Genomic DNA, 20749 nt, shown 5'->3' on the forward strand with positions numbered 1-20749 from the left:
CTATCATCACTACCTGGTTGCTATTCAACGTCAGCACTTTAAAAGGTATTCCGAATGATATAAGAGGGTAATCTTTTTAAATACCGTAGTCTGAATAGTTAAGAACGTAATTATTGTAAGGATGATTAGTAGAATTATAAAATTAACCTTCGCGAGGCGCCGCTGTTTAGGGTAATTTAGATAATAATCTTTGTGGAGACTGTATTCATATCAACCTTTGTTAGTCAGTTCTGCTTTAGACTTTGTATTGGCTGCGATCACGGTAACTACACAATGAACCTCTGAGGTACAGGTATCCGTTACAATTATGACAGTAATGTTTGTATAGTTGATATCGAAGAATAAAACCATATACAAATCACCTCCTCTCTGGCTGTGCGAAAAATCTCGTTAATGGCGTCTTTTCCTGAACTTTCACTTCTACAAATCTCCACACATCTCCATACTCCCGTCTCGTAAGTTCTCAACCAATTGGGTCCAGGTCTTTCAACTCTTCTGGCGCCGCCCACAAGAAATCAGCGAGCAATATCGCCTACTATTCTCCCCCTGGGGGTGCGATGTACATGACCAAGTGATCTCCAAGTCCTTTAATCATTAGCTCATCAAAACAAAGAACTTCCGTAATTTTCCTTGTGGTATCATTTCTATTTCTGATCGCTAACATTCTCCTCAAAGCTTTATTCTCAAATCGACAAAGTAATATGGATAAAGGTTATCTGTCATACCCTAATACATGTCAGTATATCTTAACCTAGAACGAACTTCACTAATGTATATAACCTTACTTTCGTTTGCAGGTTCAGTCCCTTTGATTATCAAAATCTTCTTCGGCCAGGTAGAAGTTTCTCACCCACCCTGGTCGATAAACAATACCAAAAGAACAAAAAACAAAAGACAGAACAGATTCGAAGTAAAAACTCACCCTCGATGGCCAAAATAGCGCGGAGTTCTCTATTCAACAACTCGAAGCGTCTCTCCAGGTTTTCTTCTTTCTCTCTGCAAAGAATACAACGAAAATGTAGTCAATAATAAACACTTACGTAGGAAATATCACTTCTACGCACAGACGTAGAAGGGATCCGTTCTTCTTACACCTGACTTGCACCAGCAAAATCTCTTTATTCGCGAAATTAGTTATTATTTCATAATCATAACTTTACTGCATATTTAATGCAAAAATAACATAGCATCTGATCAAATCATGTAACCCACATCACTTCTTAAGACCAAAATTGACCCTTTGACGTCTCCAAAATCTACTCAACATAGATTTCGACATCTATTATTAAATTAATAAGTGTCATGAGGTTAAACCTGTTTCCTTCTAAACCACGAGTTTAAGACAAGAAGCCACGCTGGGACATAAAATATTCATATAAAAAGGTTGCGTACAAAATCTCACAATATATCAAGGCATTTTTAACGTTCTATATACAAAATTTGGCACTCGATACAATATGCAAAAAAATATTTACACTAGTGACAAAGATATGGCACAATGTTATTATCTACATACTCCAAGTGATAGCTTTAAAGATTTTTAAAGACACCATACTCAAAATTCCTTCATCATCACCATCAACCTTAGGTAATATACCACAGCCTAACGTCAAAAAGCAAACAAATTGGTATATCGCATATACCATTACCTCCACACTGTATCTGCGGAGCGAAACTGAAAAAGACCAGTGAAGAGTAAAAAAAAAAATCTAGGACATAAAAACTTAAAAGCCAGATGAATACCACCAAAAAAAAGGAAAAGAAAAAGGAGAAAAGAAAATGGGAGACAAACAATGCCAACAAAAGATGACAACAAAGGGGCCAGCCAGTCTCACTTTCTACAGAGATCGCCACTTGACCTCAAACCAAACCCCACCCACCCCCCCCACCCCCCCCACCTACCCCCCTACGCATAGGATTGGCAGGAGGCTTGGTCTCCTCTCGGCACACGGGAAAGAAGCTGAGGACCCCTTCTTCAGGCAGGGGGGCAGAAAAATCATAGGAATGACCTCTAAGTATATAAAGAGGAGATAATAAGGAAATGAGAATTATCGGGAGAAAGCGAGACGGTCAATTTTCTCGTCCTTATAATTCCATTGTAGAGAGTTAATTGAGAGTTCAATGGAATGAAAATCTATTATATAATCGATGGTACGACTTTCTTTGACAATTATAAAAGAATATGCAGGAATTTAAAAAAAAAAAAAAAATGTTCATGGATGCAAATGACGTCGGTGAGGCCACAAGGGCATGTGGCTAGCAACCTCATCCGATAATTATCCAATTTCCACCAACTTGCACCCGACCTACGGAATCTGGTGCGACCGAAAATACGCCATAATAAGGGTATAAGACACTACATTCCCAATCAGTCCTTTGATTTACCTTCTGACCTTTCAAACCAAAAGTGCTTTTCTTGACAGAACACCCGTTATCACATTTAAAAAAAAAATTTATAAATTGAAATTTCAACGTTTTACACAAATTCTAAAAGCAATTTTATTCTGTACACATCCGTATCAACAATTGAAGGAAGATAAATTTAAAAAATAAATCCCATTTAATCATTTAAAAAGACTAAGCAACCGCTACATTACGATTTCCTTATTCCTTTACTTATTTAATCATTTATTTCATTATTTATTGGTTTATTTATGCATCATCTGTTGACGACGCCAAAGCAATCCAAACACGAAACCACAATGTGGGTCAAATTAGACATTACGTCCCCTATAAGCAAACAAATGCGACTATTCTGAATTCTTCTATATTATTTTTCAATTTGATTTTTCCTTCTTTCTTTGATTTATTTTGCTCTCCTTTTTTTATCAAGTGACGACACAGACTGCCAAGGGATTTTTACAAGTAATACCGGGGCCGAGAGCTTAAAATATGGCATAAAGCGCTTTCCAATTCATTCTGCCATTTATATGCGCTGCTCGTTCCTTTGTGAAAATATCAAAAGCTACACAGGAATTTCTCAGATTTCCTAAATAATATATATATAAAAGAAATTTATCATATTTCCCCTGAGGATGGTGGCTGCCTTGCTCAAGTGCTTATCGTAAAGACACAATGAATTAATTTTAAATACCGAGCTAAATGGCAAATTAAGTTACTCAGATCACTAAATGTAGAAACACTTAACATCTTACACACAATTACACACTACATACATACAGATATGTGCTATATAATGTATAATATATAGTGTAGTGGTTAATATATATATTATATATAGTATATATATATATATATATATAATATATATATATGTTGACCCCATGGAATTCTTCACCTCGTATACAAATCAAACAAGTCGATTTCCTACCAACTGAGCATTTCACTACTTGGGGGAGAGGGGGGGAGGGAAATGTATTTTCCAGTAAGCCAGTTTAAAAAAAATTAATAGAAGCACTGAATTTTTCAGATGGGCCGAAATCTTCAACGCAACCTTCCCTCCTGCGGGCATGAATCTCGGGAACGCCTCTGATGAGGTGGGGCTGATAACCACAATAAGTCGTTTACCTTGACAAGGTAAACACATCACCGAAACGTCTATCCTTCAATACTTCAACCACGAATGAATTATCGTTTCAGAAAACTCTTAGTGCCGAACACAGGCGGGGTTAACCCACAGACATATCTAAAAGTACAATGAACAGTGCAGTAACAATTAGCGAACTGTAAGAACCAGTGACTGGATAACAGCGTCTAAAAGCAGAATCTAAAAGAAAGCAAATCCTGATATGACAAAGTTGTTTCTGCTGATTTTAGTCAAAGCTTCGACAACAAACGAACACGGGCGTCCTTCATCCAGTTCATTTTCTGCCATCTCCCAACGTTCAGGAAGATAAGGCATTAGGTCAATGCTGTCCCTCATGGACTTAGGGTAGGTAAAGCTTACCAAATACGTGGCTACATCCCTCTTCTCTCAGTCCCCAACCCCCCAAAACCCCCCCCAACGCAACCCCCCCCCCCCCCCCAACTCCCACCAACCCCAAGGAAAAAAATCTCGTCCAGATCCTATATATCAAGTCCGGGTCTTTTTGTGGGCGGCTATGTCGCTCTGGATTAAGTCCCCCGACGTTTCTCTCTAAGGGAGGCCAACAAATTTCCAAAAGATTCCCCCCTTTTCCCCCCCCCCACAACCCCTCCCAACCCAATAAGACCACCTCCTCCATCCTCCTCCCTCCTCCGCCAACGCCCCTTGTCCCCACAGAACCATCCATTTCCTCTTGCCATATCTACAAATTCATATCACCTTTTCCCCGTATTAAATCATCATAACCATATTCAAGAGACTGTTCTTAGACGATTTTTTTAAAGCTTTTATTTACTTTTTTTTTTTTTTTTTTTTGATTGGGTTATTTCCCGTCCGTTAATAATATTAACTTCATCCAACCTTTCAGCTGCCTCAGAAGTGTACTTGGCTGTCTTAAAAAAAAAAAAAAAATTTTACCGCCTTAAAAAAAAAAAAAAAAAAAAAAAAAACAGTATCTTACGCTTTTCCTCAACAAGAGAGAGAGAAAAAAAAAAAGTCATAATTTGTTTTTCTCTCTAGAACAAAGAAATGCCCTTTCCCTCTTCGGTCGGAAAATTAAAACCAAATTTGCTCTTTCTTCCATTATAACAACAAGGTGCTAAGCGCTTTCGTCAAAATAAAGTACTTCGCTCTCTCCCACAAAATCGTACTCTTGTTTTCCACCCGAACAAAAAAGCCTTGGCTTTCTCTACCTACAGAAAGTACTGTTCTTTCGTCAGCTTTTCGTGTATATATATATATATATATATATATAATATAATATATATATATATCATATATATATATAAGTATATTTACTGGTAAGGGAAAAGAGTCCAGCGTTTTTTGTTTTTCATACGAAAGAGCAAAGTACTCCTTGTGCAGCAGAAGACGAAGGAACGCTGTATATATATATTATATATATATATATATATTATATTATATATATATATATATATATATATATATATATTTATATAGATATGATCGATATATATCATATATATATATATATATATGATATAGGATATATATAGTATATATATATTATATATATTTATATATATATATATATATATATACATATATATATATAGTATGGATATATATTATATATATATATATATATATATATATATTATATATTATAATATTTTTATATATATAATATATAAATATATACATGTATACATTAAATACTACTCTACCCTGCGTCGGAAAAAAATCAAAATATATACTTTACTCTCCTCCACCTTCGCCTTCATAAACTACTTTGAAAAAAAAAAAAAAAAAAAAAAAAAAAAAAAAAAAAAAAAAAAAAGGCTGAACGGGGCCGAACAAAACGGACCGGACAACTTTTACGGTCCTTCGCGGTCCCGATGATTAGCAGAACCGGATTAGAATCGGCGGAGATGTGCACACCGGAAAGGGGCCTTTGTTAGACTCTACCTTTTTTTCTCCCCATTTTTATTCTATTTCATTTTATTATTTTTTTTTTTTTCATTCGAAGCCTACCGCCTTTATTCCTCACAATTTTTCATGATGTGAAACGACGCACTCCTACAATAATCCCCCCAAATCCTATAGGCGCTAAACAATTAATAAAGATTGCGGTTTTTATTATTTTCGCCGAATTTACAAAGCCGCTGACATGTGGCGCAAACGAATTAACGCCGCCGCTGTTGGGACCCAGTATTTCCTGGCATAAAAAAAAATGGGTTCATAAACGTGATGTATAAAACGTCTATAAATATACTCCCCTAACATCATATGGAACCCCCAAAAAAACTCCCGATAACTTCTTGAATAAACTCCCCAGCACATCATCCGGAACCCCAAAAGCTCCCTATAAATTGTTATAAAAACTCCCCAGCACATCATATAGAACCTCAAAAATCTCCCTGTAACGTCATGTAGAAAATCCCTAGCACATCAAACGGAACCTCAAAATCTCCCTAGCACATCATACGGAACTCCCAAAAATTCCCTAGGACTTCACATATACGTAATTTGAAAAGACCATAACCAATTCCCTGCAGCATCATCTAAGTGACAGCAAAATATTCGAGAGAGAGAGAGAGAGAGAGAGAGAGAGAGAGAGAGAGAGAGAGAGAGAGAGAGAGAGAGAGAGAGAGACTCATCAAATACTACTAAAACTTTTTCATAAAACATTGTTAAGAAAAACTTAATATTATCTACAAGGATCCTTCAAACATAATCTACGCAGTTTCAATACTGCTTAATGCTCCCTAAAGCGTAATATATAATCAAGCATGGGCAAACAAGTAGACATATCCAGACAGCAAAACGAAAATCGACCCTAAAGAATTATTACCAATTTAACAAAAACTTTTATCAGGAAGCAAACATCGACATCATCACCGTCAACATAAACATGCCAGCATGATCTATTTAATCACGACGATAACACGCAACCGTAAATAACAACGAGCAAATGAATACTTGAAAAAAAATATTTTAAAAAACATCTTTCGAACATCTCCGAATGGGAATCTCTTTCCATTTATGGCTTTACATTTTCGATGGCGTTCAGAAAAATATAATCTACTTTCACCCTATCTGGAATCCCCGAGGGCCAGGGCGAAAAAGAAAATCGTTCAAGACCACTCAAAAAATAAAAGATATAGACACATATAGCATATATCCAGGAAAAATATCTTAAAATGACTGGCTACATATTTTCTATACATTTATAAGAATGGACTAAGTAATCCACTTCCATCTTCTTAAAATCCCAAGGGTCAAAGACTGACCTAAAATAAGGCATCAAGAAGCTCTCGCCCTTATTATATACTACTGATCCTTCATCTTCTTTCGTAAAATAAATACCTTAGAAATCGGCCCAGTCTATCATATATTATATTAATATTATTATTTTATTATTATTATTATTATTATTATTATTATTATTATTATATTATTATTATTATTATTATTATTATTATTATTATATAGGTAGTTTTACCAGATGACTTAACAGTGACAGAAATGGAACATATTTCTTATACATACATTAAAATAGAAGAATAAAAAACGTAAGGTATTTTTCCAGTGTAAAATCAGAATCAATCACAAATAACAATTTTTTTATATATAGTATATTTTCTCCCTAAAACCTAAACACCCTAAGTCTAAGTTCAAAACTTTCTGTTTGGGCTAAAAAAATTGTAAGGTCTTAAAGGATACAAGAAACGATGGAGAACTTGCCATTATCGAAAGCAGAGGCTTTTAAAGGATTTCTTATTCATTGGGTCCAGATTAAATTTAATAATCAACACAAGAGAAAATACTGGTAAACACTTTACATACCCCATTTTCGCCTTAACAATATGGTATTACAATTTTTTCCATTTAACTTACGAACTTCAAGTCCACTGATTAAAAAGGGAATTGTTTTGAAAATTAATCTTTTCAAAAAAATAAAATACAAGAAAATACCAATCGCAAGAATACATTACAAGACTGTGAATCAATCTGAGGCGGCTTCATAAACTTTGAAAAACTTACAACCGGAACTCGTTTTGCTGGTAAATAATCATTTGGTTTGTAACGCCAATTACTCAAACCAATAAGTAACAAAAGACTGGACACGTAAAGTTATAAAAATATATAAAAAAATATATATATATATATATATAGATAAAATACAAATACCTATATATATACTATATAGATATATAAATATAATCTATATTATATATTATATATATATATATATATATATCACAGCAAGTAAAGAAGTATCCCTCCCTGCCATATTTGGATCCACTCAGACTCGGCCTGGGCGAGCCTAAATACACTTAACATTCCTAATGGGAAACCAATGAGAATTTGAGATACAAATTTTCCTCACCCATCAACACCCACATTCAAATCTCCATCTCCTCTTATTATCATGATTAACCCCATTCCCCTGAAATAAGCCCCCATCACTTAACCTACCAACCTCCCTCGCTTCTTCCTCCCTTTAGAAGAGGATTCCATCCGCAATGCTGCCTTCCCCCCTTTCCCCCTTCCCCAATCCCCTCCTAACCATCTTGTAGTAGACCTTCTTCCTCCATCTCTCCCCGGAATATCTCGCCTATCTCGGCCGAGGAGGAGAGAGAGAGGTGCGCGATACGCGAAGAAACATGAAAACTGTTTTACACTAATGGGTGCCTAATGAAATGTCTCTCAGGAGGGGGAGATAGAGATAAAGAGGGGAGGGGGAGGAGGAGGAGGGGAAAGTGAGGGGAAAATAAAAAATAGGGGAGGACCGGGAGATGGGGGTTGGGGGGTGGAGCAAAAGGGAGGGGATATGGTTAAGAGAACTCTGCATAATCCCACAGCATCACAACAACATACCAACGCCCCAAACTTTCGGGACACTTACGGTCGAAATTCCCCACCGTGGCCAGGGCGGCCCTCGACCTTCGCGCAAGACATGGGAAACGAATAAGGCCTGTCCGGGAACGAAGGCCCAAAGTCCTACGGGAAGCGAACGGCGGCTTCGACCGTCCGGCATCGTCCAAAATAAAAAGGAGGGTGGGGGCAGGGGGGAGGGGGAGGAAGGGAATACCACTTTCCGAGCCTATGGTTTATTCAAAGGGGATAAGTAGCATCTGGCGACGTCAAAACATTGGGCCATCTCGACTATGGAGACGACGAAACAATAGGATGACAAGGAAATCCTGCAAAAATGGAAGAAGAAGAAGAGGAAAAAAGAAGAAAAAGGAATATAAGGAGGAGAAGAAGAAGAACAAAACAAGGAAGAAGAAAGACATATGGTTGCAGAAAGCAGGACACGTGGGGGTAGCGGTAATAATAAAATTGAAAAAATAAATAACGGAGATACAGAAAATAAAAAAAAAAAAAAAATTAACGAGGAAAAAGGCTAAAAAGGAGAGACGGAAGCTGGAGATGATGAAAACCGGGGAGGATAATAGAATGGGACTGAGAACGGGATAAAAATAAAAGGGAAAACGAAAAATGGAAAAATCTAAAGAAAAAAATGGAAAACAACACCAGAAACAGCAACATCATCAAAAGTGGCTTAGGAAAAAAAATAGAGAGCTTTCATAATTTTCTCCTAAAACACAGAACAAGAAAAAAAACATCAATCATTTTCCACATTAAAAAAACATCAATCATTTTCCACATTAAAAAAAACATCAATCATTTTCCACATTTATCGGCTGTATCGGTCGGCGAATAATAAAAAAGTAAATAAACAAACGCGGGGCTATGTTAGTTATAAGTAATTACCATTAATACATGCATAGGAAATTAACTCTGGATTTCCACGTGAGCAATCTCCTGCATTAATATCTGACATGTAGGTAATTTTCCAACAACCCAAATTATCATAAACGATTATCCCGGTGATCTGGATATTATTGAAAGTTCCTATTTAGAGAGATACGACCTGTTGATTTACGCTGTAAGTCGTCCCCCCGTTCGGCCGGCGCCACACGACGTCAATTTGATATTATGTAAATGAAGTGAGCGAAGAGTCGGACAGCAGCTCTTCTGCTGGAGCCTTCGTCGCCTGGAGGAATCGAATAGAACTTTTATTCGCTCCAGACACATGATGACTTTCATTAGAGGCGCTATCTACGGAAGGAAGTGCACCATAGCGTCAAGCCCGTTAAATATAATATATCCCGCATCGCAAAAAATAAACAAAATAAAATCACTTTCATAGAAAAAAAAGTATGAAAAAACACATACATACAAATTACATATTCTCGTCACGAGCTCTAATCCCAAAGCACACTTAAACCCAATATTTTTATCTGTCTGTATATTAAATGATACGACTTTTTGCTATTATTACATTTTTTTATTACTATTTTTTTCTAGGGATATCATGGCTTCTCTCAGCTAGCGCGGAAATGAGCAGAGACAGATTCCCAGCCGTGACAAAGGCGCCTGATGGGGAACGTGAACTGCCTCTCCTGTAAATTGCTACTTTTCATTCACCACAAAAAAAAAAACTTGCCATCACGTTTTGGGCGGAAACGAGTCTCGTCTCTCGTCCGATGGTCAATACACATATTTCTACACATGCAGTACAAGTACTGACTTTGTGTCTCGTCCGATGGTCAATACACATTTCTACACATGCAGTACAAGAACTGACTTTGTCCTGTCCGATGGGTCAATAAACAGATTTCTACACAGCCAGGTACAAGTACTGACTTTGTCTCTCGTCCGATGGTCAATACACATATTTCTACACATGCAGTATAAGTACTGACTTTGTCTGTGTGTTTGTGTTTGTGGGTGTGTGTGTGTATACAGAGTGGGCCAAAAGTAGGTGGACAAAGTGATAACATTTATTTTGAAATTACATATACAATTATATTTACTAATGCAATTATTACATTAACGACTAGATTTCATTGCGTGCAATAATACAAAAGCACTGAAATTTTTATCCTTTTGGACCACCCTGTATATGTATATATGTATATATGTATATATATATATATATATATATATATATATATATATATATATAATATAATATAATATAATTTATATATTTGTGTGTGAGCAAAATACACATATACGTCAATAACAACAAAATAAAAATTTATAAAATGAATTCAGCAAACGGAATCTAAGCCACAAAAGAGAGAGAGAGAGATTGAGAAAAAAAAAGGAGAAAACGGACAGAAACACCGATCGTAAATCTTTTTTCCCTTTAAAAAAAACTGTAACTCCAAAATTTGTACCGTAAACGTCGAAAGAACGACGAACTGACGAAACGGGAGGAGGAGGAGGAGGAGGAAGAAATAAACGGGGACTACGCCGATGGCATTGTTAGCGGCATCCATTGTTCACAAATATTTGGTCTCTAACAATCGTACCAAACCGCAAACAAACAAGGAACTTCAATCGCACAAACAACAGATAGCAGACGAAGGGAAGAGAAGAGACGAGAGAGAGAGAGAGAGAGAGAGAGAGAGAGAGAGAGAGCAGTTTATTATTATTGTTTTTATTATTTTAACACCTCTGCAAAGACTTTTTACGTATAGTGGCAATGAGAACTTACTGGCTGAGAGAGAGAGAGAGAGAGAGAGAGAGAGAGAGAGAGAGAGAGAGAGAGAGAGAGAGGGGTAGGGGAGAGATGGGAGAAGCAAATGGAGGAGGGAGATAGGAGGAAGGATGGAGATGGGGGAGAAAGGGGGGTTGAAGGATTACGCGTGTACTAATTAGCATATCCCTCCTTATCCTACCTTATCCAGGACTCCCTTAATTGATAAATCATGTCATGGCATATATTTATCTTGCCCAGATCCCAACGTGTTAATCCTACCACTCAGCCAAGTGCCTGCATTACGTAGAAGCCATCTCTCTCTCTCTCTCTCTCTCTCTCTCTCTCTCTCTCTCTCTCTCTCTCTCTCTCTCATAAACACAAAACGTAAATTCTCACTGCCCAGTACATATAGTCTTAGCAAATAATAATAATAATAATATTCTCTCTCTCTCTCTCTCTCTCTCTCTCTCTCTCTCTCTCTATATATATACATATATATATATATATATATTATATACTATATATATATATATATATATATATATATATATATATATATATACGTATATATATATATATATATATATATATATATATATATATATATATATATATATATATATGTCTTTGCCAAGAAGTAAAAGAGGAAAAACAAATAATAATAACAACAACAATGTTAAGAAATTCACAGTCTCGTGAAAACAAATTGTTAAAAAAATATCCACAATTATATATTTTTATCTTTACATAGAAATATATTTTTAATATATAATTGTGGATAGTTTTTAACAATAACAACAATAATAATAACAATCGAATAAAAGCACTCACACTTTCGATGATCTCTGACGCTATTTACTGAATTAGAAACCGTATAAAAAAAATTGCTTACAAAGCTTTCCTAACAATTGCGCCCGCGAACGCCAAATTTATTTGGAAATAAAATGACTAAAAAGCTTTTCCGTTTCACCAGAGAGGTATCCGTGCAAAATTTAACACAAAAATCCTGAAAGTAATGCGAGGCCATATTTCTCTTTTATGGACGTCGTGCCTGGATCGCTCGCTAGCTGGCTGCCGCAGCTACCCGTCCTCCTATTAACACTGGCGCTATAAATATTGGACGCTTTCTGGACATACTGCAGGACTTATATAGGAAGTATATTTAATCGTTATGACCTGACAGAATCACGGTCTTAAATATCTAATGTGTATGTTATACAATAATGCTTATAGTAAAATCTGACGTCTTTATCTTATAGGAAATATATTGACCGAGATCCTTATCGTATTGGAAATATATTGACTGATGTCCTTATCTTATAGGAAATATATTTACGGGTGTCCTTATCGTATTGGAAAAATATTTACCGATGCCCTTATCTCATAGGAAATATATTTACTGATGTCCTTATCTTACAGGATATATTGTTGAAATATATTTGAATGTGTGTATCACAGAATGATTCTCACTAGAAATACAGATGTTTTTACCTTATAGGAAGTATATTTCATCACTATGATTTGACAAAATCACGCTCTAAATATTTCTTGTGTTCAGAGTCCACGTATGTCTTGGGGAAATATATTTTAATGTTTATGTCACAGAATCACTCAACGTACTTAATAGGAAATTCAAAACCAAGATCACAAGCACACGGTTAACCTTTTCATAAGATTCCAAAAAATAACTCTTAATAGTTTCTACATAATACTGTCAGTAACACACACAGATAGGCAGCAGAAATAAAAAATTCGAAGTTTTCTACAAAACGTGTTTGGGTTCTCTAGAAAAAAATAAGTAGCCAAGCCTCCATCGAAAACGAACTTGAAACAGAACTACAAATGAATGAAAAAACAAATAACTAAAATACGAAATCGCGTTAAAAAATACTACAAGTCAGAAAATGAAATCCAAAAGGAATCGAGTCCAGCTACAGAATGAAATGAGATGGTTCCTCGTAGATACTCTCCACTACAATTCCTCAGCCCCTAGGAGATACCGGTCATGAATTACTGAACGAAATACAATCTAGTTTTTGCAGATCACCACCACGATGGCAATGCCAATATACTTTCCTTTGAAAAGAAAAATGTATAAATGCAGCACTTGTACATAAAACACTTTACATATACACAAATATATATATTTATATCACATGAAGTACTACACATTCAGCAAGTAGTACGCCAAAACTTGCACTGTAGGGGAAAAAAAACATAAGATCCTAGGAACATGACTCTCAAGAGACCAAAGCAAATAAATAAAAAATCCTCTCGTTCCTGATCAACGCCTTGTGAGCTTCAAGACATCATGAATCATGACACTGCATTCAAAAGAGGCTGCAGACAGCAAACATAAGCAAACATGCACAGAAAACTCTACACGAACCAAAACCCATTTTCGAATCTTTTTGCCTGCATATGAACACATGCAGAAACCCTGGATACAGTCATTCATAAATAAACAAACACAATCCTTCCTGAAAAGATACACTACACACCAATGAACAAACAGCATCAGGGAGACTGAAGAGAGAAACACAAGCGCCATCCAATACTCATTCATCTCATGACAGTAGCCTTCAAAGTCAAGACAACCAGAAATCCATGCTTTCTGATCAAAGGACCCTTAAGATAAATGTTCATGGTTCCATGCTTTTTAGCAAAACGGCTTGGGAAAATAAATGAAAAAAAAACATACTTCCTGAACACAGCCTGCACAGGGCAACAGGCACAAATGAGTTCATTCTGATTGCACTGTTTCCAAATAGTATTAAGGAGAATGACACAATTTCCAGTGACAGAAGTTGTACTGGGCAAGAAGGAACCCAGCGCCTTCAACTTCACTTTCTTACTAAAGGACCTGTAAAAGTAAGACTAGTTAAACATTCACACTGTTTAATGCAATGATCCTGACAGATTAAGAGATTTCAACCAACATTTTCTTGGCACAAAGCATGCGTAGTACAAGCCCACATCAATTAGCTTCAATGATAGAAAACCATATAAAAAAGACGACGATATATAAAAGATGATCAAATATATTAAGATTACAGATTCTGCAGGCACCAAGACAAATTACTAAATACTTTTAGGGGAAAACAGGTACATAATTTGTTTTTAGGTAAGAAGTTTGCAGCGAAAAGGGTACAAGCCAAGAACTGTATTTCCAAAACCAAGGGTCTGAATACAGCAAGGCAGAAATGGAAGCATGCTGATAAAAAAGTTAAACAGTACTTTTATTGGCTGCAAATAATAAGACAAATGCCAGTCTTCACTGGTTTAATCGAAGTTTGTATTGATAGTCACTATACCTTTGTAGATCTTCGTCTGACTTGACTATTACGACCACGTTCCCATATCACGCAGCTCTCGTAATCCCTCCACTCTGATAACCCAGCTAATTACGCACCAGTAGCAATGGATCTCTAGAGTAAACACACTCCTTCATCAAAGCCTTTGCAATGCAATGCTTTGACGGTGAACTTTGGAAAGTGTATACCAAAGTATTCTTTCGGGTACTTTTTTCTCAATCCGTCACTCATCTTTGAACACTGACGAATGCATTGTTCGAGCCCAAAAGCCAAAAAGAAACCTCGTTTCCCTCCTTAACATCTGGAGTTACTTTACAATGCAAAAGGAATATATTGTACTGGTACACCCTTATTACCCCTCTCAGTTTCCCCTTACGATCTGTTCTACAATCAAATCTCAAATACCCAGTGAACGTAATGGGGAAGAAGTTCCCGATTTTCAATTTGTTCACCTTTCCATTTTACATCCGTAACCTAAGGCTATTTTGCAAGTCTTTGGCCATTTTTCATCAGTAAATATATTGCGCAAAAGCATTATCACCCAGGTCACTATCTTAATTCACTTAAACGAAGGTAACTAAGGCTTCATATACCTTTCTACTTTTCATCCATCATCTTTTTCATTATTATTCAAAGCATTATCACCCAGGTCACTACCACAATTCACTCATACAGAGGTAATTAAAGCTTCATATACCTTTCAATTTTTTCATCCATCATCTTTCTTATTGTTATTTCAATATTTTTCTACCACTATTGGCTAAAAATATTTGTTGAGCAATTAATTATAGTTTAAGATGGGATACGATAGTGCAACCTACTCCCGGGCAGTGTGAAATGTGACTTTCACATCCTCTTTAGATATGAATAACCTTTCTCTAAATGCAGGGTTTCTGCTTAAATTCAATTGAGTTATTTCTGTTGTCAAATAAATTTTTCACTTAGTGATCACACAAAAATTGTTTCTAAGCTCCCAGTGACCCAACAAATATCTTACAGTGTATCATCAGGACCTGACAAATACTCTGGTCACAACACTGCTGTAAACTATTCATTCACGCTAAGATAAAAAATAAATAAATAAATAAAATAAAACAAATATGTATCCCAACGTATATTATTATTACTGGGCATACATCCTTACAGAACAAGCTAATAAAAGCCCTAATTTTCTCAGCAACCTCTAAAGTGAGTTTACACTAGGCTTCACCCCATGCTGCATGCGTAAGACTCATCACCAACTCCTCCCAAATTCTTGTTACCCCAGCCTAATGGACTGCTCATCAAGAGTCACGCCACACCACTAGCAGTCCAGTAGGCTGGGTTAACAAGAATTTGCGGAGAGTTGGTGATGAGTCTTATGCATGCAGCGTGGGGTGAAGCCTAGTGTAAACTTGCCTTAACAGAAAAGAATGCCCATATGTAGGGGGAAAAAATGAGAAATTATCAACTTATCAGACCAATTTCAGAGAAGCGCAGCCACACAAGAAACTCCTGGACACGTCGAAAAACATTCTCCAATGAGTTCAGCCTATAGAACCCCCATGCTCTCAAGACCTTGAGAAGGGGAGGACGACCTTATGGAAGACCTGATCTCATCGATTGTCTGTTTGTATGGTGTTTTTACGTTGCATGGAACCAGTGGTTATTCAGAAACGGGACCAACGGCTTTACGTGACTTCCGAACCACGTCTAGAGAGAACTTCTATCACCAGAAATACACATCTCTCACCCTTCAGTGGAATGCCAGAGGATCGAACTCGCGGCCACCTAGGTGGCACGCCAAAACCATACCAACCACGCCACTGAGGCGCTCTGATCTCATCGAGGGAAATGAACTTGAACGATTCGACATTGGCCCGACGGAGCCTCCATATATAACCAAGTTTCGCGTCGCAGTTAGAGTGGCGATTCATTAGGAGGGACTTTGGGTGCGTAACGAATATACATAGACGTAAATTTGTCTCCAATTACCCGGAGCTTTACTTGACATAATTACTCCCCGGACGAACTCATTACGGTGCGCGGACGTCAAGTCCGCTGTGCTACGGAAGCAGAAGCTACGTTCCCTCACGTTCTTCAGTTTGGGGAAGTCGACGTTAAGTCTAAATGAAACTTTTAATGGGAAATTCATATGGAGCTTCAATCTATTTCGGTAAAGAAACATAACTTCCACGATACCTTGCAGAATGGTGATACAGACGAGGTAATAAATGTAAAATTCACTTTTTTTTCTCTCTCAAAAAAAAAAAGCATTTTCATATTTTCATATACGTGGATATATATATATATATATATATATATATATATATATATATATATATATATATATATGTATATATATATATATGTATGTATCTAGGAGTAATTTTTTTGTAGTCTTATGATGAACCTCCCACTTTCCTTCTCTCTGTATATATAGTTTGTTTTACAGTTTACGTTTTAGGTACGTGGATGGATATGGATATGGATATGGGATATATATATATATATATATCCATATACCGAAAAAGGTCAAGAAATTCCCGAAAGCAGACGTAAACTATAAAACAAACAAACAAACATACACATACATTTATACATACATACAACTACATACATACTACTTTCAGACATACATCTATAGTAATATATATATTTATATACTTATTATATATATCTAAATATAATATATATAATATATTATATAATGTATATACACACACACACACAGGGAAAGTGGGAGGTTCATCATAAAGCTGAAAAAAAAGTTATTGCCAGATTCGACAAGAGGAAATCATATCGTCGCATCTAAAGTCAGGATTAACCTGTGATAAACGTACTTAAACGATTAGCTCTCTTTGGTAAAAATTGACTCCTCGCCCCTAATGCGTTTAATCTACAATCTTTTTGCTGGCAAGGTCTGGCCCTCCGGGCACATGCTCCATCTTACAGTTTTACACTGAGCTCTAAAAAGCTCGAGTGTTTTTTGCATTTTCCTTTACTTGGTCCTGGTATCTGAGTAGTAGTAGTAGTAGTAGTAGTAGTAGTAGTAGTAGTAGTGTAAAGATCCCTATGATTCTTATTTCCGTCTATGTATGGGGTTAAGTGTGTGCTATAAGGTGACGATGGGTATTCTTGTGATATAAATGTGTTCACGTGGAGAGAGAGAGAGAGAGAGAGAGAATACTGTTGACATGAATTTTCAAATTTCAAGCGTGACACGAAGAGAGAGAGAGAGAGAGAGAGAGAGAGAGAGAGAGAGAGAGAGAGAGAGAATGTGTTAGTACTATGTATTTTCCACTTTCAAGTACGACATGAATAGAGAGAGAGATATGAATGTGTTGACATGTATATTCAACTCTCAGTTGCGATGCTGAGAGAGAGAGAGAGAGAGAGAGAGAGAGAGAGAGAGAGAGAGAGAAACATTTAAAAGGAACCCAGCCCGAAGTGCCGGGCCTTTCGCAAAACGCGGCGGTAGGTATACCGGCTGTTTGTGTTGACATGGTGATCGATCGTGCGTGAACCCAGAGAACATTCCTTGGAGTATCAGGCCTCCTCCTCCTTTTCTTCTTCTTTTCTTTGATGATCCAACCCATCCTCCTATCTCCTCCTCCTCTTCCAATTCCTACTCCCTCTCTCTCTCTCCCTCCCTCCCTTTTCCTCTGACAGAAGTGGTTTCAGGGCTGGTAGATTATTGGGACGTTCCTGGATAATGCCACAAGAGATTACAGTTCTTCGTGTTAAGGTAGCCAGATGTAGACTAAGATGGCACTTTGGAAAGATGCAGTGGTAAGTTGGGAAAAATTTCATTGATACACACATTCATGAATAGCACAAACACATTATATATATATATATATATATATATATAATATATATATATATATATATGTATGTAGATGTATGTATGTAGTAGTATGTATGATGTATGTAGTAGTATGATATATATATATAATATATATATATATATATATTATAAATATATATCATACATATATATATATATATTATATATATATATATATATATATATATATATATATATATATATTTATAATAATAAATATATATATATATATATATACATATATATATATATTAAATATATATATGATATATATATAGATATATATATATATTATATTATATATATATATATATATTATTATTAATATATATATATATATATATATATTAATATATATATATCGAGCTACAATGTCCTTTAATATCTAATTCGCTCTACCTCGGAATTAATATATTTTCATATATGCTTAACCGAAGGGGAATTATTTCTCGATAATAGACTTGCCTGGACCGGGGCGCGAACCCACGGAGCCTTTCAAATCCAGGAACGTCAGTGAAGCTTTACCTACTATACCTGGTCCAGGCAAGTCTATTATCGAGAAAAAATTCCCCTTCGGTTAAGCATATATGAAAATAAATTAATTCCGAGGTAGAGCGAATTAGATATTAAAGGACATTGTAGCTCGATAGAAGTATATGAATCACGGAAATGTGATATGACAGAATATATTATATATTATATATATATATATTATTATAAGAATATATATATACCCTATATTTATATATATATAATTATAATATATTAATATATATATATATAGATAGATATATATACTATAGAATAATATATATATATATATATATATATATAGATATATATTATATTAATATATAATAAAATAATAATAATTTTTTAAATAAAAAAATTATTAATATATATATATATTATATATATATTATATATATATATTATCATATATATATATTGCTCAGGTTGCTCCCTACTTACTGAACAGAAACCAAGATTATAACCCAAATTTCGAAATCAATTTCAACAAAATTTTAGGTTCTTCTTCAATGCCAAGTGTTTGGGTCACATCGAGACGAGTACATGAAATAGAGTGACTAAATGATTATATATTACTACCGCCTTGTCTTTACAGAAAAACGAATAAATTATAAAAGAAAAGACAGCAATTTGAAGTCAACACCAAACATCAAAAACGTTTCTATCTTGACTATATTTGGTCTGAGGGATTCACAAAATATATTACTGTTCTTTACATCTCGGCCTTGCACTGAAATTTCCCGTAGTATGTATTAAAATATTAAGCATTTCCTTAAACTACAAATTTCAAGTCTCAGGAAACTAAGACGAAAATTGATGGGTGCTTCTGTAGTAAAACTTTGAAGTGTTAATGGCCTTTATTAACGTTTATGAATAGACTTTTTATTTATAAAGTTCGGGGAAAAAATTGATTACTGGATGACACGAAGTGTTATTGACATTTATTAACATTTATGAATAGAATTTTAATATAAAAAGTTCGGAAAAAATTGATTATTGGATGAAACGAAGTGTTATTGACATTTATTAACATTTCTTATGAAGAGAATTTTAATTTATGAAGTTCGAAAAAAAAATTGATTCCTGGATGACATGAAGTGTTATTGACATTTAAGATTTATGAAGAGAATTTTAATTTATGAAGTTCGGAAAAAAAATTGACTCCTGAATGACACGAATTATCATTATTGATATTTATAAACATTTATGAAATCATTTATTGATCTGAGAGAGAGAGAGAGAGAGAGAGAGAGAGAGAGAGAGAGAGAGAGAGAGAGAGAGAGAGAGATTTTCTTTCTGTCTCCAAAAGAAGAAGCAGGTCCCCAAAATAGAGTGCCGGAGAAAAGGCGTAGGCAAGTTAGGTTTATAGCCTGTCGGTACTTGGCGTCACGGCTCCCGCAATCCGACGGAGCGTAATGAAGACCAAGACGACACGACGCACCACCGCCGTTACAAACGAACATCCCATTTGACGGTTGTCTGTCTCGTCGGAGACGTCACTTCCAGCCATCGGCGACGGGAGAGAGGTTATGGGGGCGCGCCAAGAGAGCGGCGCCTTTGACGCCGGGCTGATGGTGCCTGATAAGAAATTGCCTCTCGTCTGCAGGTGCCGACGGGACCACCACCGGACAGGGGTGAGGAAAGCTCGGACGGGGCCGCCGTCCGGTGGTGGCGGATCGGTTACGATGAACCCCGAAACTCAAAAGGGATCTGAAATCGATCTTGCGGGCGGTGGAGAGGGAGCATCACCCACCAGACGACGGGTCGGGGAGAAGAATAATTAAACAGGACGTGGCGTGAGATTAAAAAAAAATGACTGATAGACGTCCTTATAGATAACCTACTACATACATACATTATAAATATATATATATATATATATATGTGTGTGTGTGTGTGTGTGTGTGTGTGTGTGTGTCTGTCTCCTATTAGTAAGTGATGCCTATCAGTCATTCTTATAAGTTTAATTTAAGGAAATTTGTTTATGAGAATATATATATATATGT

The 20749-nt window shown here is 35.8% G+C and overlaps 1 protein-coding gene across 1 annotated transcript in view; it reads right to left on the bottom strand.

Annotated features, from left to right (window-relative positions):
• LOC135208552 (uncharacterized) overlaps nt 1-20749 on the bottom strand; it is a 238518-nt gene that overhangs the window by 133945 nt on the left and 83824 nt on the right. Inside the window, exon 16 of the mRNA XM_064240864.1 lies at nt 923-996. Within this exon, the coding sequence (XP_064096934.1) occupies nt 923-996 (74 nt within the window). The remainder of the gene's footprint in view (nt 1-922; nt 997-20749) is intronic.

This window comes from Macrobrachium nipponense, chromosome 35, assembly GCF_015104395.2.
Source record: "Macrobrachium nipponense isolate FS-2020 chromosome 35, ASM1510439v2, whole genome shotgun sequence".
NCBI classification, from domain to species: domain Eukaryota; kingdom Metazoa; phylum Arthropoda; class Malacostraca; order Decapoda; family Palaemonidae; genus Macrobrachium; species Macrobrachium nipponense.